This window comes from Olea europaea, chromosome 12 (assembly GCF_002742605.1).
Source record: "Olea europaea var. sylvestris chromosome 12, O_europaea_v1, whole genome shotgun sequence".
Lineage (NCBI taxonomy): Eukaryota > Viridiplantae > Streptophyta > Magnoliopsida > Lamiales > Oleaceae > Olea > Olea europaea.
The window spans coordinates 27367600-27392160 of NC_036248.1; the positions used below are offsets into that span (position 1 = coordinate 27367600).

The following is a 24561-nucleotide window of genomic DNA, read 5'->3' on the forward strand; positions in this document are numbered from 1 at the left end:
CCTATTCCATCGTCAAATGTGCCATTTATACACAATCAGGGGAGAAAGTTAATGGATGGAGACGGCATGGTATTCAACTATCGTTTTCGAGTGGAGGCGAAGAGTTTGCAATTTTTGTTAACAATCTCGATGTTGTTAGGATGATCGAGTGGGGCTCGAAGTTATGGGGTGAGTTTGTGGAAGTATATCCGACGAGGATGGAATGACTTTCGAGAGAAATTGACTTATATGATGGGAAATGGCTATAGTATCAGATTTTGGGATGATTGTTGGTGTGAAGATTATCTGCTAAAGGCACGGTTTCTTTCGTTGCATCGCATTGCCTTGGAGCCTACCGCTATGGTGAATGATGTCCTAGCCATACATAATGGAAATTATAGCTGGAATATTGCCTTTGAGAGGGGTTTGCAGGATTGGGAACTGGATGATTATGCACTGTTTTTGACCTCCTTGCACGAGATGCATATTCAGGTGGGAGAGGATGATAGGAGCAGATGGAAGCTGGCGNAGAAAGTAGTGTATCTTCTCAACCCTAAGGGTAGTTCAGTGGTCAAGTTTGGATTTGCTTTCCAATGGTCACCAGTTCGAGTTTCATCAGAGTCATTGAGGTGAGTACCTGGCTATAAACTTTAGGGCTCGTGGGATTAGTCGAGGTGCGCGTAAGTTAGTCCGGACACCCACGGTCATAAAAAAAAAAAGGAAAAGAAAAGTAGTGTATTCTCTCTTGGCATCTACCTATAATGAAAGAAAAAAAATTACTTGTTGGCTAGTTTGTACACAAAGTTTCCTTCCTTCTCTTTGGATGGATCTCTTAGAGTAATCACTTCGGTTTAGTTTCTATCCCATGTGGAAGTGTCTTCCGTAATTTATATTTTCTTCAGAAGACCCCTCGGCTGCTCAGATCCAAAATTAAGTTCTTGACAACCTTGTTTGGAGTGACAAGAATTGGCTCAATGATTCTTACCGGCATGTATTGCTTTCCTTTATAGACTATTACAAAGAAAATTAAGGAAAGAAGTTTGCTATACAAAATTAACGTCCCTAATTTTATCGCAGCTACCAATTCTATAAAAGTTATACATAGAAACCCCTAATTAGCTATAAATGATGTAATACCCCCCTTAATTTGATGTTGGTGAGTCCACAAGCATCAATTTACCTACAAGAAAATCATGATAAAGGCTAGGCAAGGATTTGGTGAAGATATCAATGATTTGTTGAGTAGTGGAAATGTCGGGAAGAGTTATGACCCTAGAACCATAGGCATCTGGGATGTCGCATTTTGAATAGCGCTAGTGTTGCCACCATGGAGAGGTGTAGGCTGTGATTGGGGAACTCCAAGTTCTACTAGAAGGCTTTGCAACCACACAATCTCTGCATTCAGTCTCAGTGGAGGACTTAGAAACACAATCCTATTTCATACATTACTAAGAAATAAGAACATTACCTAGAAAGATACACCACCCAGTTGTAGATCGACGAAAATCAAGACAGTCAGCCCAATCAGCATCACTATAGACAGTGAACTCAAGGGACGTCCCCTTAGGAAAGAATAGACCACGATGAGAGTCCTAATAAGATATCTAATAATGTGGCGGACAGCCACCAAATGAAGATGACAAGGAGCATCCATAAATTTGTTACGGTATGTACTGCGAAGGAAATATCTGGACGCGTGATGGTGAGATAGATCGGAATCTCCTCCAACCTCCAATTTAGAGTAAGTTTTGGAAGAATATCGACTTTATCTTTTAGGTATTTGACATTAACTTCCAACGGAGTATCAACTGAGAAGGCTTCAGATGAATTAGCCAACCTAATCAAGTCTTTAATATACTCATATTGATTCAAGAAGATGCCATGTGGTGCTGAATTAACCTCCAAATCAAGAATATAAGTGAGACGACCAAAGTTTTTCATAAGAAAAACAAAGTAAAGACGTTGGAGCTTCTGAATAAGTATGTCATCAGAGCCAGAGATAATAATATCATCCACAAACATCAACAAGAGAACAATGCTAGTAGTACTCTTGTGAAGGAACACAGATGCGTTCTACTGACTGTGGGTAAAGGAAAAATCCAAGAGAGTGCAGCGGAGCTTGTCAAACCATGCTCGAGGGACTTGCTTGAAACCATAAAAAAATCGTTTTAGTTTACATATAGAGTCGAGGGAATACGCATACCTGATGGAAGTTTAATACGAACGTCTTCTTTGAGGTCTCCATGTAAGAATGCATTCTTTACATTTATTTGATGCAAAGACCAAGACCTAGAGGTGGCAAGTGATAACAAGAGATGAATGGTGGTCATTTTAGCCAACGAAGCAAATGTCTCATCAAAGTATGGATTTCATATGGTTAGAAGAAAAAGTGGCGTGTCTTCTCTCTTGGGCATCTAACTATAAGAAAAGAACAAAAAATTACTTGTTTGTCTATTTCCAAAAGGAAGTTTCCTCCCACTTCTTAGGGTCGGTCTCTTCTGACAGTGAGACTTTTATCTTTAGAGTAATTGATTTGCCTAAGTTTCTATCATAAGTGAAATTGCCTGCTTGTTAATTATGTTTTCTTCCCATTGTTAAGAGACTCTCCTTCTTGAACTGAGAATGTAGCTGATAGCATCATTATAATTTTCCTCTTCGACATGTTCACTCTTTTTCCTTTTCAAGATGACGTGCATCCGTCTGCTTGGTATCACTCCTCTTTTCTTTGAAAGGCTTTCTAGAAATTGTGGCATGATATTGGAAAATGTAGATACCATTAAGTTGTTTTATGATTTGACAGATTGGGGAAAGTCATCAACTTGGCTCTTTTGCTTGGTCTAAAAACATTCTGCAGTAATAAAACTGCTTCAACAATCGGTGACCATTAACTTTTTTTCCGCCAATTTTCATATACATTATAAAATGTTATTGGTGACTCTAATTATTTTGATTGCTTACTTGGACTGCAGAAAACTTTTTAAAGATGAAGTGAATAAGCAAATAGCAATCCTTTCTGGTTTATTATGGGAGAAAAGTTCTGGCATTCGGGATAACCAGTATAAAGTCAAAATCTTCACCTTTTGATGAGTCGTTGCAGACGAGAAAGCTTTTAACAGAAGATTCTGTTTTTTTTCTTGATGGAACAAAAATGCACATTGTAGACTTCGAAGCATTGATCAATATGGAGAAAGGTGACCTTGAGGAGGATCCATGGGAATTCTCTTTTAAAAAATGCACATTGTATAGTCTTCAGTGGTTTCTAGAAATTTTAAGGACTGAAATGAATTTTTTTGTGAAAAATTAAGACCCATAATTTATGGTCTTGAAAATATTGTAATGATGACTCGTAATGAGAAATTGGGTTTAGGTTTAAGACTGGAGGTTGGAGCCTAAATGCAGTAAGTGTAAAGTTAAGAAGCTAAATTGTAGATATTGAGAAATATATTATTAGATGAGAAAGTAAAGAATAAGATTAAATAGAGACGATAATGATCATTGAATGCTAAGGATTCATATTGGGCCTCTTTTCATAATCTTGAAATGTTCATCGACTAAAATGAAAATACATTTTGGAGTCGATTATTTTATTATTTATAAAATGTTCATGTTGTGATTTACATTTACATTATGTTTGAATAAAAATTCTATGTATCTTATCAAGTGTTTTCCAAAATACTAATCCATCGAAATGTTCGTAGATTATGGGCTGAGTTCGATGTTTAGATGGAATTGCTGTGCCAAAGGTCGCCAAGTAAATTTAGAGACTTTTAGGATGTTTTTAATTAATTGAACGTCCGGATTATTTTCGAATGCAAGTTTCAAAGTATTAGCCTTCAGCCTTCTTGCTTTTATTAAAGCCTGTTTCTGGAAACTCATTTAAAATTTCATACGTTGGTAATTTTTGAATTATTTTTTTAAGCAAATTTCAATTGTTATGATTATTATGATAAGAAATGTATATTAGTACTCCAGGATCGTAAAATTCAGAGCATTACAGTTCATGCAGCCACTAAGCTGGTAGAAGAGGCTGACTACGGGTTCCAGATAAAATTAGGAAAATTTTGCTTATACATAATTATTTTACATAATGGTGTCTATAATGTGATGTAGCAATCATTCGGTTGTTGATATGCAAGTGTGAAATTTGAATTAAAGGTTGGATCTAGTGCCACGTATAATTATGGATACGATTATGTAAACAATTATGTACATATAGCACTTCAAAAAAAAAAAAAAAAAAACTCAAGACTCAAATCAGTCGCAACACTCTAAAAACAAAGTGCTGCAGTTTTGGCACTTCTGCTTCGTAGACGTGTACATAGAAATTAATGATGTCATGTCTCGTATACGTTTAGAAATTGTTTATACAGTCATATATTGTATGAATCTTGACAGAAATGTGAAGAGTAAAGCATCATTTGGTCATTGAAATTGCAGGCCCAATTGCTCTTCTTGCTTCCATTGGATGGTACAGAGTGGAGATGCTTCATTTTAAGTACCTTTCAGCCTAAAGGAAATATCGTGTTAAATGTTTAACAGTCGTTTCTTCTTTTTCTTATATGACTGAAGTCCCATTTGCATAGAAGCATGTAGGAGAAGTAAGGTATACAGATACAGAATAGTGGTGTAATTATAGAAGAATTTTGCTCTTTTGATTGGTTTTTGTGCCATAAAAATTATATTCACCACTAGTTTCCAGTTGTAGCAAACCACCTTATCCCGCTGGTGTTCAGAAGTCCAAATGGGCAATTATCCCTAACGAAGTTTGCAGTGCAGCTAAATGAAAAGGTTCAATGCCTATGTTTGCTTACCCCTTCAAGATTGCATACACAAGCAGTCCAGATCCCAATCTAACAAAGGCTATAAACATTATCAACCCACCCAGGCATATCGATCTCTCATCACAGACGATGTTCCAATGAATACTATGCTTTGCTTGTACAACAATTAGCATTTGCAAGCACTGCCTTGCCACGTGCATTTTTTTCCTAAGCCTACCGAACAACATGGTTTCCAAGGATGGAGCCAGCACTCGGCGAGCCCTACGGTAACCCCTAGCTGTATTGGGAAATTTTTTTCCTTTTATCGAGCGACCATCCCTGCTCACCTAAATTTCTGGATTCTCCACTGATGGTTTCTTGTCCATGCATGACTATCTAGCGCAAGTAGCCATATTATTTCCATGGCGGGCCGTAAACTCAAAAAAAGTCTAATAAGGTCAAAGATGCATATACACAGATGTCCACAATAGCAGGAGAATAAAGTGCAATATTCAGTATTTAAAGAGAGGTTTGCTTTCAACCCCATCAATATCATGCATAACAAAAAGAACAATTCTACAAAATAGAAAGGTCTTTATTTAGCCGTATAAAGAGACTTGAATCTTTATATCCCTAACAATTTTCCCTAAACTTGTCTAGGGGCTACATGGCCCATGTGAAAGATCAGTTGGATTGAGCGTCGACCATATGATAAAGGTCTTTCTAGGTCAACTACTGATACCATCATTCAGATAGATATACAGGAAAGAACAAAACACCTTGTACAGTTTATAGAATACTGCTACATTATCTCTCTTATTTACATCAAAACAGGTTTTAGCATACATGGCTATAGATAAAAATTATATAATCACAAAGCGTCTTGCTTTTGGGCTAAAGGTTACTGGCCCTTATGCACTGCTTGCCCCAGAATCAGCTTCCAAGTCCACCCATGCTGGTTCATAGTCGCATCATCATCTTGAGCTTCATCAACATCCAATCATCCATTGGGTTGATTTCATTATCGCCAAAGATACATTCTCTCTCACTCGACTCAAAAATCTGTAGCTACATATTGTAATGGACAAATATTAAATCTCTTAGCTTCTGTTTCTCTATGCAATTCTTTCCATTCGAGAGGAGCATCAGAGCCAAACTCCTCCTGAGCTTAAATTTCAATGTGCCATCGTAGTTCTGGCAAAGAATTTGAATTGCCAGTAGTTGCAATTGGGGATACCTTTTTTGGTATTTCGTCAACCTGAGTACTGCCATTAGAGTTTGAAGGTTAGGATCTTAAAGCTCAAGAGCATGTCTGGCTTGACTTGAAAAATGTACAAGCTACTTTTATAGTAACTTTTTGCTTGAAACATGTTTGGACATTGCACTTTTCTTAGTTTCATCGAAAAAACAGCACATAAGTTGAAAATAACTCTTACCTAAATGCCATTTCAACTTCGACCAATACAAATGATGTATTTAGTTTAAGAGTATTTTTGGTCGTACTTTAAATTTAATCAAATTTACTTCTAGGTTACTTTCTCAAATAGGATTTCAAATTTGTTTCTTTTCACAACGAAACTCACCTCACCAGAATGTAACTCTCAACTCTCTTTCTAGAAAAATTTGTAAAAACAACTCGTATGCTCTTACTTTTTACCAATTAAGTAAACTTATATTGAACTTTTTACTCGTAGCCTAACATGTCCGTGGGAACAAATAGCATAAAGTTTGATGATGGAACCTGGCGAAAGCCTCGAAACATCTGGTATCCATTCAGGTTCACTTCCTTCAATGACAGCCCCATCGCCTTTGAATACTCGTTAACCTGCTCTAAGAGCAAATCTTGAATGCGGCGATCTCTTGACATCTTGAATGCACAACACAACACAACACAACACACCACACCACACCACGAGAAAAGAAATTTATCAAAAGAAATTTTGGGATTAAAATTAACAATAATTGATGGAAAAATCTGTAGATAACGAAATAAATTTAACATTACAATGGATTGTTTTCAATATTGATAGATTATAAAAATGTATCTCAATAAATTTAATTTACTATGAGTCAAATATTCTGCATATTTTATTATAATAATGACCCACACATATTGGATTTTAAAACTCCATATAAATTGAGATTAAAATTTAATTCATTAAAATGTAGATATCCTCAATCTGAATGTTTAAAAATACTTATAAATTTAGGTGTCCTTAATATAGAATTTAATAGGTACTTTAGAAATTTAAGTGTCCTTGATAACTAATTGATTTAAAAGGATTTCATTAGTTAGATAGATTTTGAAAGATTTCAAGCCATAAATATAAATACCAAAAATCTATAATAATTTTATCTCAAACCTAAAAATTTCACAACTTTTCTCACCCCCCCCCCCACCTCTCTCCCTTTCCCAATGTGAACAGTTTTTCTTCTTCTCTCTCTAATTTCCTACAATTATGATTTTTTTCTTATTGAAATTAATAATATTGATTTTTTTCTTCTTCTTCTCTCGCATTCTGTTGAATATGTGGGTAAAACCATTTTTTTTAGAAAATTTGTAATGATCCATTACATAATATTTATGAACTAAATGTAAAGCCATGATAATCTTGAAAAGAGCATGTGGACTCTCCATTTTTCTTGAATCCTACTACATCTGGATTTTGAGTAAGCCATGATTCGAGCATATCAAAAAAGAACTGTAGAAATTTTAGCCAAATCCACTAAAATCTATAAAATCCATGAAAATTTACAAAATAAAAATTCATTCAAATCTTATGAAATCTATTAAATTCTATAAATACCATACAATCCATGGAAATTTATAAATATTAAGAAATCTATTCAACTCTGAATTGAGGACATCCCCATAAATTATAGTAATCAATTGATGCAAATTCAAGAGTAAATAGTACTATTTTCTAGCTATATAGATAGGATTTTTCTACACAGACAGTGCCTCGGACCCCTGCCAATAGGGGGCGCCACGTGTGCCCCCTAGATGGACAGGGTCTTGTAGGCCCTGCCCGTGTAGTAGGCTCATATAGATAAGACCAAATAGACGTCCCAATTATCTAATATTTTACAGCATTCCTTAATTTTTTTCCTAATAAATATTTTTGAGTTTTTAACAAATTATATCGGCGAAATTCGACTCAAAATTGAGACTAAGTATGCATTATATCTCATGAAAGTCTTCCTCTGTGAGTCATTTTTTGAAAAATCATTATTTTTTCACTTATTTTAATCACGCATTCTTAAAAAATCACTTTTCACGTTTTTTTATATCTATATTATATACAAATTAGTCAATGATTATTGTATCCTTACAATCCTAATTATCCCGAATATTATTTCACTTACAGTCCTAATTATTCCTTGTAAATATAAGTTATTGGTTATATGTTTATTGACATCTTTATTTTACTCTCTTTCTCTTCCTCTCTCTAATTTATAAATTATTATTGGTCCAATCAATTGAATTAGCAAAATTTATTTCTCTTTCTGCTCACAAATCTTTAACCAAGTCGAGGAAGGAAAAACAAATTCTTGTAAGAAAAAATAAAAATAAAAATAGAAATAAAGAAGAAGAAGAAGAAGAAGAAGAAGAAGGCCACATTACTTTCTCTGTATTTCAAAAGAAATTTAAATTTCAATCACAATCACAATCAAAGTCCATTCTTTGGAACGTAATAATGTCAGTTTTTTCATGTAGGTCCATGTGAACCAGATAATATGTATGTTTTTTAATATTATTTTTGATTATTTAGTAGTATTGTATGAATGTAAATTTACACCTGAACTTGTAGTCAGTTTCTTGTTTTATAAATTTTAATTAATGACTATCGAATAGTACTATGTTATTAATATGTGTGTGGTTACACATTAATTGGAAGTCAGGTTTTTTCCTTTTAGGCATGTTCTTGCAATATTTTTAAATAGTTACACCAATGTTCTTAATATTGATCCCTTTTATACAATAATTTATTATGTTATTGCTCATGAAGAAGGACAACTATACAAATATTAATATTCTGCTAAAATTACTTGCTCTCAAATAGCATAATTTTATAAAATTTAATATATGTTATGTTTTCATTCCTGATGAGTAAATGCTTACATAATTTAATATTTTAAATAATTGTATATTGTTGCTCTTAAAGTAGCACAATATTATATTAATATTGTTAAAAAAATATTATTTGCTCTTTAAGAATATGATGTTACAGTTTTAATATTTTAGAGGAATATTGACATGTTGATCGTAAAGAAATAATAGTAAAATACAATATAATTTTTCAAATGAAAAATGGTAATAATTATATTTTATTATGCTCTCGAAGTAACACATATCTCGAAGAATATATTAATTGTGTAATTTATAACTAATTTTATCCCTGAAAGAAAAGACACAATTCATGTCACGTGGATATTGATTCTTATATAATCATATCAAATGACAAAGATTACAAAACTTGAGTTTGTTCCACTTGATTTATCAAACAAAATTTATCTAACATGGACTCTCGATATTGAAATTCATCTTATTTCAAAGGGTCTGATGGATACAATAAAAGAAGAAAACAAAGAATTACTGTAGGATAGTACAAAATAACTTATTTTCTTTCGGCACAACTCAGATGGATTGAAAATCAAATGATTCATCGCGAAGGGTCCATAAGTTCTTTAAAAAAAACTTGATTGAATAAAGTGATTGATCAATAAAATAAAAATAATGTGATTTTTATTGAACCACAAATGTCCGAAAATAATGAAATTTCAAAAATTATTTATCATCTCATAATTATGGGAAAAAAGTTATTTATCGATTGTATTTTCTCTTTAACATGACTATTGAAATTCTACAAAATGAGGACCGTGAACCATAATATGTTAAAGACTGTCACACATATAAATGACGGACTAAAATGAAAAGAAGCCATACAACAGAATTGAATTCTTGATAAAAAGAAAAATGTTTGAACCTGTATTAAAAGTCTTGAAAATATAATTCATGTTGGACTAAAATGAAAAGAAGCCATAGAACTGAATTCTTGATAAAAAGAAAAATGTTTGAACGTATTAAAAGTCTTGAAAATATAATTCATGTTGGATACACGTTGTTTTGTAAGAAAAATAAATGAAAATAATGAAATTATAATATGTAAAGTCCAACTCATAGCACAAAAATTTTCACTAGAAGCTGGAATAGAACTTAATGCAACCCTTGGAAGGGATGAAAATGGGGGGAGGGGGGAGTGGGGGGGGGGGGATGTCATTTAATTATTCCCACATAGTCGACGAATTTCGAGAATTGTACTGGATTAAAAGTATCTTCATTTATCGTCTCTTTTAATTAATTTGTTAATATTATTATTTTATTTAAATATGACTTAAATTGAAAAGTATAAAAATAAAACAACATAAAAAATAATTAGAAGTAGTTCCGGGAACTCTGGAAGGGGACCATTATCCTTGTCTCGTTTACTGTTTGGACATGAATTTTCCATTCCATTCGGATAAGGACAATAAGCGGGACTTGATCATCTAAGAGCTTACTATGAAAAATGTGAAATATCATTCCTTGAGCCAGATTTTTCTATGCTAACTTAGCAAATTTAGGCAGTTCCACCAAGTTTTCGACTATTATAATCTTATGGGACAAGAAATTTGACCGTCTTAAAAGCCGACTAAGAGAACTGCTAAATGCCATTCCTTGATTTTGAGCCAGATTTTTCCATGTTAAATCCAACGAGTCTTGATGGTTTGATCAATTTTTCAACTATTATAGCTATAACGTGAACACGCCATAATTGAGATTTAACTATACTTACTGTGCGTCACCAATTTTATAATTTTTTACAGATGGAAGGTGTCTGTCAAAAATAAAAATAAATAAAAATAAAAAATGGCGGAGTTATTTGCTTTCATTAATTGATGAGATTTTAACCTTGTCACCCCTGACCGTGCTGCTACCTCAACGTATTTTTCACTATGCAGGACTCGGCAATGGTGGCACCTGTAGGAAACAGTATAATTTTCGCAAATTTCGCATTAATGATATCCGTCAAAGTAGAGAAAATTAATCAAATCATGCCCAAATAAGTTATAAGTCTTTGTAATCTGCAAGAATGACGTAGCAGTTGAAATTTCCATCATAATTTTGCTTTCGGCCCCCACCCCAACAAAACTGGTCCCGGGTACTCTTGCTTTGAGATTGAGATCTCTTTTATGCAGTGATCGATGAATTTCCTTCCTTTACACATCAATTTTAAGGTCTACAGTCCAATTATAAGCCATTGATCGTGTAATTCCACGCCCTAGTGGTAAGTTGTACAGTTTTTGAATTATTTTTTTCTTCTCTGAACCAATGTGATTCTATTGGTTGTGGTGCTGTGTTGTACTTCTAATCTGTGTTAAAAATCCTTTCCAAGTCGAATTTTACTTTTTGATTCTTGTTTCTTTTCACTTCGCAGAGTCGATCAATGAATTAAGGGTGATCTTGAGTCTCTGGTTTGTGTTAGAATAATGTTGGTGCATATGATTCTGCCGGCCGATTAGCTTTTTGGTTATAATCATATCTGTAATGCATCGGATGCTTATTTTTAGTGACACCTGCATTTTCAAATGCCTCTGTTTGCGTAATCCATTTCCAATATTAGTATAAAGTTTAATCTTTTTGTGGTTTACCAATCTGTGGTTACATCAGAAGTTTGTCATATGGTTGTTGATGATGATTTAGCATATAAATTTGTTTTAAAAATTAAGTGATTTGTGTATTAAATTATCAACTATAAGCATGAGTCAAATAATATAAATATGGGAATAAAGTTAGAAAAGTTGGCATAAGAGAGTCGCGATAAACGCTGTCCTAAAGTCGTATGACCTCCCTTGCGAGTACTTTCAACACTTCATGGTTCCAAGATAAAATCCTTATAGCTCGTAGCCGATCCTCCTTCTATGAGCACGACCACAAGGAGAGAGAACAAACCATTATCAATTCCCAATATTATAGAAGAATATAAAATAACTAGAGAGTATTTTTCAAATGTTTTTTTTTTATGTGTAAAATAATGGAAAATCTATCTCGTTTATAGTTGAAAAATTCAACACTCTCGTAATGAAAATTAATCAAATTAAACATAAGTTACAAATAATAATGAGATTAAATTTTGTATTGAATTTAAAAATTAAAATCAAAAACTGAAATTTTGGTTTTAATTTGAAAGTTTGTTAACTTATTTCAACAATCCCCCACAAGTTTTAAAACATTCAAAATAATTATATATATTTATATAGTGGCAATATTATACTGTATAATAGGTGTATATGTCTTTTGGATTTGAACCTCACTTAGTAATAACAATTTCCACTCGAGGGAGCCGTAATGGACAAAGCTTTGATTTAGGTCGCTTTTATCTTGATTCTAGTAAGAATCTCTAGGGAATAGTCAAATCCCATAGTCACGACCTCATGACAACTCTTACATAAATGAGTCCTCCAAGGGTGCGTGTGACCTACACCTCGCGAGAATTCCTGCATCGGTACTTATTTAGGGTTAAACCATTCCTAACATCACAATCATAACACTATCACTATAGGGATGAGCACAAATAATATAGCGCTATTCCGAGTCACACAGTGCGGGTTGTTCCTACCAGATTGAACTTTCTTTATGAAATCTCCAATCGCAAAGGTTGGGTTACTCTCGAAGGTAACTCTGTTACGGGCTTAAGTCCATCCCCCTCGATGATTCATCACACCCTTTTTAGGTAAAGCTTTGGTTAAGTTGTCTAATAAATTCTTTTCAAATTTCACGAAATTGAGAGATATCACATTTCACTTAAGTAAGGTCTTAACTGACTTAAGTCTTGCATGAATATGTCTATTCATCTTCTTATTTGAGTGAGATTGATCTACAAGCTCTATTACTGCTTTACAGTCACAATGTAATCAAATAACTAGAATTGGCTTACTTATTGATGATATATCTAATAATAAATCTCTAAGCCACTTAGCATTAGTACATGTTGTATCCAATGCTATTAATTCCGACTCTAAAATACTTCTAGAGATAATAGTTCGTCTTTTTGAGCCCTAAGATATGGCACCACCACCTAGCATAAACACATATCTAATAGTAGACTTAATATCTACATTATCAGTTATCCAGTTCGCATCGCTATATCCTTCAATAACATTTGGAAAACTTCTATAGTTTATAGAATAATCTAGTGTACCTCGAAGATAGTTAAGCACTCTCTCTAAAGCATTCCAATGTTCTTTACTTAGATTGTTTGTATATCTACTAAGTCTCCCAATAGCAAAGACTATATTAGGTCTTCTCCTATTTGCTATTGGACAATAAAAATCCAATAATTTCAGAATACTCAACTTGCAAAACTAGTTTGATAATAATTGATTTTGGTTTTGAATACCTCAATTGAGGTTTTGCTTCCCTTTATATAATACAACATCTAAATATGGTAATTTACAATGAATTCTTTATACTAGGAAGGAATGATACATCAAATCGCTCAAATTAGGTAATGTAATCAAATCTCCTATATAAGAAAGTAAGGGAAGTGCTACATGTACATAATGGTGTCCATAATTATACGTGGCATTGGATCCAATCTTTAATCCATATCTTATACTTTCACATTAACAATCAGATGATTGCCACATCATATTATGGGCAACATTATTTACAATAATTATGTACATGTAGACTTTTCAATTGCCAATGAATTGACAACATATTGACATAGTTCACCTAGATTCTTCTTCAAGTGCACATTTGAATCATATGGAGTAGAAATTAGCTTCTTATCGTAATGCCCAAATTTTTCCAACATCTTTTTAATAGCACTCGACTAATTTATTGAAATTGCTTTGGATGTTTTCCTTTCTATGTTCTTGTATTTTAATTTTAAATCATTGTAATTGTTGCACATATATTTCTTCATCCAAATTACCATTCAAAAATGTAGTCTTATTGTCCATTTGATGAATGATCAATTTATCAATACTAGTTAATGCTAACAATATCCTAATAGTAGTTATTCTTGCAACTGGGAAATGTGTCAAAATAATCAGATCCTAATCCTTTAGTTACTAACATAGCTTTATATTTATCTATAATTCCGTCAGGTTTCAACTTTCTTTTAAATACTCATTTACATCCTATTGCCTTACTATCTTAAGGTAAATCACATAAAATCCAAGTATTATTTTGTATAATTGACACATACTCATCATTGGTAGCTTCTTTCCAATAAGGTGCATCAATAGAGACCATAGCATCTTTATATGTTTGAGGTTCACCTTCAACTAGATTTGTAAAAAAAATTATTCTCCAAATGATTTCTCTTTCCTAATCCTTTTACTCCTAAGTTCATGTTCAACTTTACCTTCTAAAGAGGAACTAGATACTTTCTTAGAAGTCAAGGGTTCACTTGAAATTATAGTCTTAAATGGAAAAGTATCTTCAAAATAAGTAGTATCTCTAGCTTCAATGATAGTATTTTTTTAATGTTACTTCGGAATTTATAATTAAGAACCTATTTGCGCTATTATTTTAAGCATATCCTATGAAAACAACAACCACATCTTTTTGTCTTATTTTCTTTCTTTTAGGATTGAGTATAACTACCTTTGCCAAACACCCCATACTTTTAGAAATCTAACCAAGGAGATCTCTTTTTCCATAGCACGTATGGAGTTATAATATTGTCCTTAACAGTTGCTCGATTCAATATGTAACAAGAAGTTAGGACAACTTCCCCTCATAAGTTTTCAAGTGTTCCGGAACTTTTGAGTATAGCATTTACCATATCCATTAAAGTTCTATTCTTCCTTTTTGCACTACCATTGGATTGTGGTGAATAAGGAGGTGTCACTTCGTGTATTACACTATTAGCCTCACATAATCCTTAAAATTATTCCTAGTATATTCTCCTTCTCTATTGGACGTCAAGATTTTTATCTTACGTTCTAATTGATTTTCAACCTCTATATTATAGATTTTGAACTTATCATAGATTTCATCCTTCATTTTCAATAAATAAATATAGCAATACTTAGCCCTTGTTTGAGCCTCATTCTTGACAAAAATATGCATTTTTGAATAGCGTATTGATGAGAAATGTGTGTTAAAAAATAAAGAAAAGTTTTGAGTATGCATGGAATATTATTTTAATGAAGAATTTGTAGTTGAAATGGAATCAAATCATTGTTGAAGATTGTATTTTGATGGAAATAATGGGGTCTCAAACAAGGGCTTAGAATAGTCATCTATAAATGTTACAAAATATTTATTAAGAATAGTTATCAATAAATGTTACAAAATGTTTATTACTAGCTCGTGTTGATGATCAATTAGAATAACAAATATCACTATAAATCAATTGTAAGAAGTTTGTATCCCTTCTAGCAAATTTGAAAGGTCTCTTAGTTTGTTTGGCTTGTACACAAACCTCACACTTATTATTGCCAACTTGAGATTTTGGAATCAAGTTTAGATCCATAAGTTTCTTGGTCTTTATATTACTAACATGACCCAATTTTTCATGCCACAAATAACTAACTTCAACGTTAAGAACAATGGAAGAATTATGGTGAAGATTTTCAATAATATTTAATTTAAAATATCCATCACTAATATAAGCTTTCCCAGCAAAGACATTATTTCTTGTCATAACAACTTTATTTGACTCCATTACAAGTTTAGAACCTTGTTTAATTAAAAATGATCCACTAACTAAATTTCTTGTAACTTCAGAAACATGACAAACTTGATCTAAAATTAAACTCTTCTCAGAAGTCATCTCAAACTCGACACTTCCAATTCCTAATACAAAAGCGGTGGAGTTATTTCCTAAAGTTACGCTTTCTCCGCTTGAAGTCTGATAAGATTTAAACAAACTCTTTTCAAAACAAACATAAACATTTGCTCTAGAATCTAACCACCATTCATTACTAGTATAAGTAAAATTGACTAAAGAGGTTGATAATTCACACCTAATGGAATGTTTACTATCCTTTAACTTGTTTACTTGATCCTTTTGAAATATGTCCTTAAGCTTGTACACCTTAGTCCTTTTGTAGTAGCAATCTCGAGCGAGATGGTTGGTTCTTCCACATGCATAACATGGCCCTTGCTCTTTCTTTTCTTTGCCTTCGTTATCTTTAGTGTAGTTATTCTTAGAATGGGAATTTATCCTATAACAGTGAGAGTTTTTCTTATTACCTCAAGACTTAAATTGCTTTGAGGAGCTAGTAGGGTTTTTTGAATTTTCTACCAAGTTTGCTTTAGCATGTGATTCATCAACTTTGTTGATACGATTTCTATGATGCTCTTCTATTCAAAGAATTGAATACTGGGTTCAATGTTAAAATCCCTTGCTTATGTCTAAAACCTTTAGAAAAATTCGACCAAAAAGGTGGAAGTTTATCTATAAGGCATGAAACATTATAGTCCTCACTAAAACTTGACCATTTTTCTTCTACATGTCATAGTAAATCTTGAAATTGAAGGATTTGTTCATTTATAGATTTTTTCCCACCATAATATATTTGTTAAAGGTTGACACGTTAAATCTATCGACTCTAGCTTCATCTATTCCATATTCTTCCTCTAATGTTTTCCAAATCTCTTTAGCACTCGTGATATTTTGATAAATATCTTAAAGTCTATCGAAAAAAGCACTTAAAATTCGATTATCCCAGTGGAATTCAATTTGTTCTAGGTTATATCATGAGGTAAATTCTATTACTTCATTATCTTCTTTTATAGCAAAAATTAACCCTAGAACGGTCAACCAATATTCCATTTGTTTTTTCTATCTTTTAAAATTTTTTCCATCAAAATTTTCCAGTTTAGCACTATTAGTATCTTCATGAGATGTCTTTCTTACGCTATGAATTACTAAGCAAAGAGAAGTAACTGTAGATATATAAATTTGTCAATTTATGTTGGTGCAATTAATTTAATCTAAACAATAAATATATAAAACACCAACAATAAAATTGCCAACTAAGTCAAATATTTAAAGTTTGACTATATTAATTCTCTAACAACAAATATTCCAAGTAATAATATAAGAGATTGAACGAATATTGAATTTTCAAATACAATAATCATTTTTTTGAAAGGTAATTAAATATTTTATTAATCAATGCATAATACACAAGAAGTGTACTCTCAATTTAAATCTGAAAGGAACAACAAAAAATTGGACAGTTCGTCTATATGCCTAATAGCCATAGTCTTAAACCAAGTATACAAGGTCAAATAAAACAATTCTCTAATTTGCTCTGTTATACTTATCCATGTTCGATCATCAAAACTGGGACTGTTTCTTTCTCTCCACACACGCCGTACAATGCTACCTGGAATAAGGTCCCATACAAGCTTTCTATCCTTATCGTGAAACTTTCTCTTCCATGCCTTTAACACGTCTTCCATACGTCTCGACAACACCCAATTCATGTGTTGCGACGCCAAAACATCGTTCCACAATAAATGAGCAGCATCATAATGAGAGAACAAATGGTCAATCCCCATCACTCCACATGTAGCACCACTCTGTAACGTAGAAACCTCTTGTTCGAAGATTATTCATTGTTAACACCTTTCCCCTAAACGCCGTCTAAAGTAGAAATGCCACCCGTGGAGGCAATTTACATTTCCATACCATTCTCCAGGGGAATGAACTCTCCAAAGGTCCCAATAGGGATTTAAAATAAGTGTCAACTGAAAAGATACCATCCCGTGCCAACCTCCACCTACTACATCATCCTCCCTGCTCTGACGTGTACCTCATACAAAGATGTCAAAAGCAATGAATAATCATCAAATTCCCAGTCTTGTAAACCCTGACCAAAGACAATGGTTCAACTGAGACTCTCATTATGTATATCTAAAACATCATTCACCATGGCAGACTGCGCCAATGCAATACGATGCAAAGAAGGAAATTTTACACTAACAATCATCTCAAAAACTGATGGTATTACCATTCCCCACTACAAAAGTCAATCAAAACTTATGGAATCAGGAGTTTATAAAGTAAAAGCACATTTGGAAATCAAGTGAATGTCTGGAAGATAATAAGCACTTAGTGAGTGTTCTGTGTATGAGGTGATCACGTATGTCTCTCTTGTATTACCTAAATTGCATTACATCGAGCCTTACACATGGTGTAATGTTTTCGTTTTCTATCACTTGTGCATAGATGTGTACCTGTGGATATGTATGTACATATTGATACATTTACATTTTCATATTCCAGTATTTAGCTTTGATTGGTCGTAATCTGTGCTCCCTGTGTTTCTAAGACTCTACTAAGTCACCAAGCGCATCAATCATGGATGCAGAAGAAACTTCTCGAGAGCCAGATAGCATGAAGGAACAGGTAATCTTTACGCTGAATCTATTAAATGGGTTCTTCTTCTGTCCTACTCCGCAATTTCTTATGAGCAGCTTTTGGAATATATTAAGAGATTGTCTCTCGTCTTCCTTCTTAGGGTGCTGCTATATCTCATTTTNGCAATTTCTTATGAGCAGCTTTTGGAATATATTAAGAGATTGTCTCTCGTCTTCCTTCTTAGGGTGCTGCTATATCTCATTTTGAACAAGCTGTTGGTCAATCAAGATCTTTTGGCTCATATGGTGATCTTTCAGTTTATCCTCCAAATTTCTATGCCCCTCAGGCACACACAATCTACCATAAAGGTTCTTATTTCTTTTTCTAAAGGTCTCTTTTAGAACAGTTCAACTAACTTTTTGCTTCCAATATCGATTGTTTGACCTTGTGAATTCATTTGGGTGATTGTTGAACCTATAATATTGTGTGTTTATAGTAGTGTTGACAATGCTATATTAGGCTTTCCACTTGTAAAATGTTGAAACTTTTGCGGTAAATTATAAGCATGAAATATTGGTATTGTCTGTAAACTGTAGTTATATAGGTGGCCTGTGCCAAAAGATATAACCCACTATTAATAATACATAGATTTTTATAAAGCACGGGATGAGGACATTACCCCACTTTGCACCAACCTAAATCCATAACTAGAATGTAAGGCGGAACATTGTCATTTTCTCAACCCAGACTCAGACTGGTGAGTCTGAGTAGGAGGGTAATGAGAGTCGTGAGACTAAATAGACGTGATTAACTATTTAGGCCCTCCTTTCTTATTTCTTGGATTTATATAATTATATTTATAATCTATTTTGGATTGATTTATCTGATCCATGAAAACGGTATCATTCCGAACTAAGGACGAATATTGAGTAAACTTCACAGCCTCCAAATTTATTGGAATGATACCTCTGTCATGAGATTATGCATCCCATCAATGCATTTTCAGAGTGAGGGATGGGAAGGTAGTCTAGAATTGAGAAAGTTCATGTTTCAGCTGAATCCTATCTGGTATTCAGCTTCATAATAGTCATAATTTCCCAAGCAGCACACAACTTCATTTCATATGCTGCTTCACAATGAACTTTTGAATGTGGATCCTAATAAAAATTTATTTTATGCTGCTTCACATTGAACTTTTGAATGTGGATCATAATAATGATTTATTCTACTTGGTTTGTCAACTCCAGGTTATGAAAATTTTCCGGGTGGATGGGATGAGTTCCCTCTATACAGAAACACTGAAGGGCTGAATACTAGATCTCCTGTAAGTTGGTGATCTTTGAATTCATGTTTTCTTTTCATTTCTTTGTATAAATCTCATTGTACTTTCTTTTATTTCAATCTTACTAGGGCATCTATAATGACAATCCTTCTCTTATGTCTCATAACTGTTATGGCTACAACCTACAGATGCCATATGGGCCATATGGCCCCATTTCTACACCTTCGCATCCTGTCGGTGGTGATACTCCTATATATTCACCTCAGCAATATACATACTCTAGACAACCATATTATCAGCAAGTAGTTTCTCCTACTCTGCCATATATTGCTCCATCTTCTCCAGTTTCACTAGCGGACTCGTTTGTGAATGTTGACCAACTAGTTGATGGAAGGCTTCATGGTCCAGGAATGGGTTATGCCTCTTCATTTGAGTCTTCTGGTAGAGGAAATTACTCTGGAAACCCTGGAGGGGTTGGCTTTCAGGATATGTGGCAGGGATTTGACGCATATAGAACTGGTGGCCTTTGGTCTGATTGGCCAAAATCCTCAGATAGGCAGCGGCCTCTTACTCCAGTGTCGTTGTCCGCATCTTCACAAGCAAACGGAAGTTTTGGATCATTTGGGCAAAATGTCGGAACGGTTTGTTCTTTTAGCTTTGCACGCCCTATTATGACATTGTGATCTTTATACGTGCTTGTGGATCTTCAGTGCTTTCTATATTGTTTATTTTTCCTCAAAGTTAGAACAGATGAACATTATTCACTGTGTCTATATTTCTAAAATTGTGGGCTGTTGTTTACTAAAATCATGGTTTAGGCTGTGTTAAATATGGATTGTTGTCGTGCGTTCTCGTTGAGTCTTTTATTTGAATTTGGAGGCTGTATAATGCTTTTATCTACATCAAGCAACATTCGATCTAAAGTTTTCACCTTGCATCTCGTCTCTCAATGTTTATATAGAAGTTGTATCATGGGGTTTTGAGTTGGCTTTTCTGGTGTCATTTGTAAATGTTGATGCATTATTACTAGCCACATCACATTCGATTGCTGCAGAGATGTTGTATTTCCTTTATAGTTATCTAATAACATATAAAATCTAATGAGTTGTAGAAAATTGTTGACCTTATTCATATTATTTTAGTTACGATGGTATTGGGACTATTTGTTATTTAGTTAAATTTGCAAGCTAAGAAGATTATGCAATGTTTACTGTCATATCATGCAGGCTTCACAACAGCCAAGTTCGTTTTATGGGTTTGGATCCGGTTCAGATTTTTGCAATAATAGTTGCCATCGACTTAATCAAGGTTCTAATATTGGACACACTACTTATAATTTGGGAACTAACGGTAGGGCCTGGCTTGCTCTGGACAATGGCAGGCTATGTGGCAGAGGCAACGGTACTTTATGCAGTTGTAGTCGTACCATTGACATTTTCAATGAGCAGAATCGAGGCCCAAGAGCCTTTAAATCAAAGGGCGAGATTGCCACCGAAAATTACCTATCAACTGATGCTAACAAACATTTGTCTACTGTGGCCAAGATGCATGGAATGTCTAACAACTGCCAAGATTTTGTCATAGAATACAAAGATGCAAAATTTTTTGTTATTAAATCTTACAGCGAAGATAATGTCCACAGGAGCATCAAGTATGGTGTCTGGGCCAGCACTCCAAATGGAAACCGAAAACTGGATGTTGCATACCGTGAAGCAAAGGAGAAGCAAACCACCTGTCCTGTATTTCTCTTTTTCTCGGTGAGACATTCTTCTTTTTAGTTCAGGGTGATACAACTGAAAATTGATAAATTTTTGCTATATTTCTATGCTTAATTTTCTTAGTTAGTTACACAATATCTTGGTCCATCTTGCCGAGAATTTCTCAATGTCACGCCTGCTGCTACCTTTAATTCTACCATTCAATACCTGTTTGTGCACTTCTTGGGAATCTCTATTTTTGTGTGCAGAAAGATGAATGGATTAGTCTCTATTATGATTTCCTAAATTTTCAGTTTTTCCATGGTTTTTTATTGATTAAACATTATGGTCTGGCCTTGGTTAATTCTACAACTTCGGATATTGTGATTTCTCAATTCTTTTTGTAATTTCAGTTCTAGTTTTCAGAACTTTCGGTTCAACCTTTAGCACTTACATTCTTTGTATGACCTAAAGGCCTGTTTGTCATGCATTAGCAAAGAGGATGGACAGTATCAAGATTTTAGCTTCTTTTTATGTCTTTGATAGTGTTAACTACAGTATAATCCCTAACCTGCTCTTTGCTTTACATGTATTATGCGACATTATGCAGGTTAATGCTAGTGCCCAGTTTTGTGGAGTGGCTGAAATGGCAGGACCTGTAGATTTTGAGAAGAGTGTGGACTATTGGCAGCAAGATAAATGGAGTGGGCAGTTTCCTGTTAAGTGGCACGTCATAAAAGATGTTCCCAACAGCCAGTTTCGTCACATTGTGCTTGAGAGTAACGATAACAAGCCTGTAACCAACAGTCGAGACACACAAGAGGTAGGATCTTACCTGCCAAGCTTTTCCTCTGAAACTTGAAGAATTAAGGAACACCACTAAACATGTTTGGGAACTAAAAGTTTAGCAACTTTTTCATATTTTAAGCTTAGCCAAACATGCTATTAGACTGATACAAACTTTCCAAATCTTATGCTTTCCGAAGATGGCTATCCATGTAGCTTGTAAATGAGGAAGATGTTTGAAAAGTGGGATCTCTGTGAAATCTCATTTCAGTTTATAAATGATACTGACTTTCATGCCGCCTTCAGAAATTTTCAAGTTTATGGTCTTTTATTCGTCCTGAATGTAAATTGTGTAGGTAAAATTTGAGCAAGGTATTGAAATGTTGAATATTTTCAAGAAGTATGAAACCGATGTGTCAATCCTTGATGATTTCGATTTTTATGAAGACCGGCAAAAATCCATGCAAGAAACGAAGGCGAGAGAGCAGACCAGCTTGTTGAACATTGGGGTAGTCGGAGGAAATGAAAACAGAAATGTTGTTGCGTTGCCTGATGATATCATCAAGCAAATGACGAAAAGTTATGCTCAGATTGTTAAATTGGATGATTGCAGTGAAAACAGTTTGGTTACCGAAAAACTTGCTCCTGTATGGGATGGTTACGCTGGTGCCAGGGTCGACGCCGAAGGTACTGCTACTATGACCGTGTCAGGTGCTCAGTCGAGCTAGGCAGTTTTCAGTCAAGTGCACTCGTGGTGATCTTTTAGATTGTTTTGTGGTTTTGCATCCACTCTGGTCCGTCTTTGTTTTAGTTCTGGAATATCTTAGTGGAAAATCGAGCTAGGTGGATGCATTTTGTGAATTTTCTGTTCATGTCTTCTTATCTCCAATCTAACGGTTTTAAATTTTTTTTCAGACCATTATTTATATTTTATTTGAAGTTTTCTTGTTGATGATTAATTTGAAATTTCATTCAAAGTTGGTAGATCGAGAATACCCTTTTAACCTTGCAAGTGTACAAAATATTGTCATGTTTGTAGGTTTTTAAATATGTGAATTTAACCTTTTATTTTCAAACATAGGGTTATTCATACGAAACATTTACACTTTCCATTTTTTAGCATTTTCATCCTCATTTACACATTTTATTGTGAAAATCATCATTTTCATTCAATTTTTCAATAAAGAATTGTAAAATGACAAATATATCTTCTAATTTAATTAAAACAAAAAGAAAAGAAAAATAAATAAATAAATAATTGCAATAATCCTCAATTTTATTTTAATAAGAGTGTGTTTGATTGACATGGAAAATATTGCCTAGAAAAGAAAATATTTTTCATATTTTGTGGAAAATAAAAATCACATCTACCCAAGGAAAATATTTTCCTTAAAAACAAGGAAAATTAGGTATATTTTCAAAAGTTGGAAAATATTTTCCATGGAAAAAAATAACAATCAAACACTTTAAGTAGAAATTTGGGTGAAAAATTGATATTTCTTATGGAAAATAAATGTAATCAAACACAGTCTAAGTGCAAACGAGTTCCAAATAAATTATTAAAAAAAAACTCTTTCTCCTCCACCACCACCACCCAAGTTCTTGTATTTTGCCAGAGCAAGATACAGTTACATAGAGCACCGCATCCTTGTTCTAAAATTAAATCACCGTTTCCTAAAATGTACAAATAATTGAATGTATTTCACACAGAGATATTGACTATAATAGTACTTAATGACATTATCAAGCTCAGTGTCGATTTTGAAACACAAATCTTCGAACTCTTTTTGCGCTAATATCCACGAAAAAAATTACAAAAGACAGATATATGGCATATAAAATAGACATATACGTACATATATGAGAGAAAAGAGGAGAAAGATTCTTATTGTACTCGTGGCCTAGTGCTTGGAAGAGGCGATCTCTGTCGACAATAACGGTAGGCATGGCTGCGAATTGGAAATGGAAATGAATTTGAATATGTTGCAGAAAAGGTTTTTGTTAGTATGTACTCGCAATTGGTGAACAATTCCTCTCTTTTTTATAACCATAAGTGCACAAAAACTTCAATCCTAAAATTAAACCTTACGCGCTTGATTTCAATCTTGCTTTTTGATCATTTCTGCATACACGCTAGTAGGTGAGTAGTGATTTATGAATTGGAGAAGAATTTGCAGGTCGATCTAGTTCATGTGAATATTGAGAATTGTTGTTCAAAACAATAAAGTGCGGTAAGTGGAATGATGAAGAAATAGGAAATAGAAGCCAAAATTTATACCCATGCGACCACATAGAAGAAATGCCCGTGTAACCACATGGGCATGTGCAGAAAATTGGAGGCCCATTTGTTCCTTCTATGCAGTCGCATAGAGAAGAAAAAACCTTGACCATTAGATGCCCTTTTTAAATGTTGTTAATTTGATTTTGGTGGCGTTTCTTGCACTTTTGGTACCGTTTCATGCATATGCACGAAGTCTATAAAAAATAGAGTCATGATTTAAGAAAACATACATTGAAAACTCTTGAAATTAATATTCATTCCTCAATCAAAATCAAACTCTGATTCTTCACTCATATTCAAACATCCTCCTTCGTGTTCTTCAAGTTTTGGTAGGATTACTTTGTGCTTTGGTATTCTCGCAACAAAGTTGATTAATCTTTCAAACCATTTGTCGAAAAACCCT

At 33.6% G+C, this 24561-nt stretch overlaps 1 protein-coding gene and 1 long non-coding RNA gene across 6 annotated transcripts; both read left to right on the forward strand.

The window, feature by feature from the left end:
• The first annotated feature begins 514 nt into the window (after positions 1–514).
• On the forward strand, positions 515–3490 carry LOC111406246. The gene is made up of 2 exons (XR_002704969.1): positions 515–2856; positions 2949–3490. It is a non-coding gene; the product is annotated as an uncharacterized LOC111406246 (long non-coding RNA).
• A 7223-nt stretch (positions 3491–10713) lies between these two features.
• Positions 10714–22829, forward strand: LOC111406247. 5 transcript variants are annotated; one of them, XM_023035549.1, is made up of 9 exons: positions 10720–11068; positions 11219–11255; positions 18038–18160; positions 18357–18480; positions 19360–19436; positions 19523–20035; positions 20621–21151; positions 21702–21914; positions 22234–22829. In XM_023035549.1, the coding sequence occupies exons 3-9, from the start codon at positions 18113–18115 to the stop codon at positions 22603–22605; spliced, it is 1878 nt and encodes a 625-aa protein (XP_022891317.1). In that variant the 5' UTR covers positions 10720–11068; positions 11219–11255; positions 18038–18112; the 3' UTR covers positions 22606–22829. The 5 variants fall into 5 exon arrangements, with proteins under 5 accessions (XP_022891319.1, XP_022891315.1, XP_022891317.1 ...); XM_023035551.1 differs by lacking the exon at positions 11219–11255 and having other exon boundaries at positions 10714–11068; positions 22325–22791; XM_023035547.1 differs by lacking the exon at positions 11219–11255 and having other exon boundaries at positions 10719–11068.
• The last annotated feature ends 1732 nt before the right edge of the window (positions 22830–24561 follow it).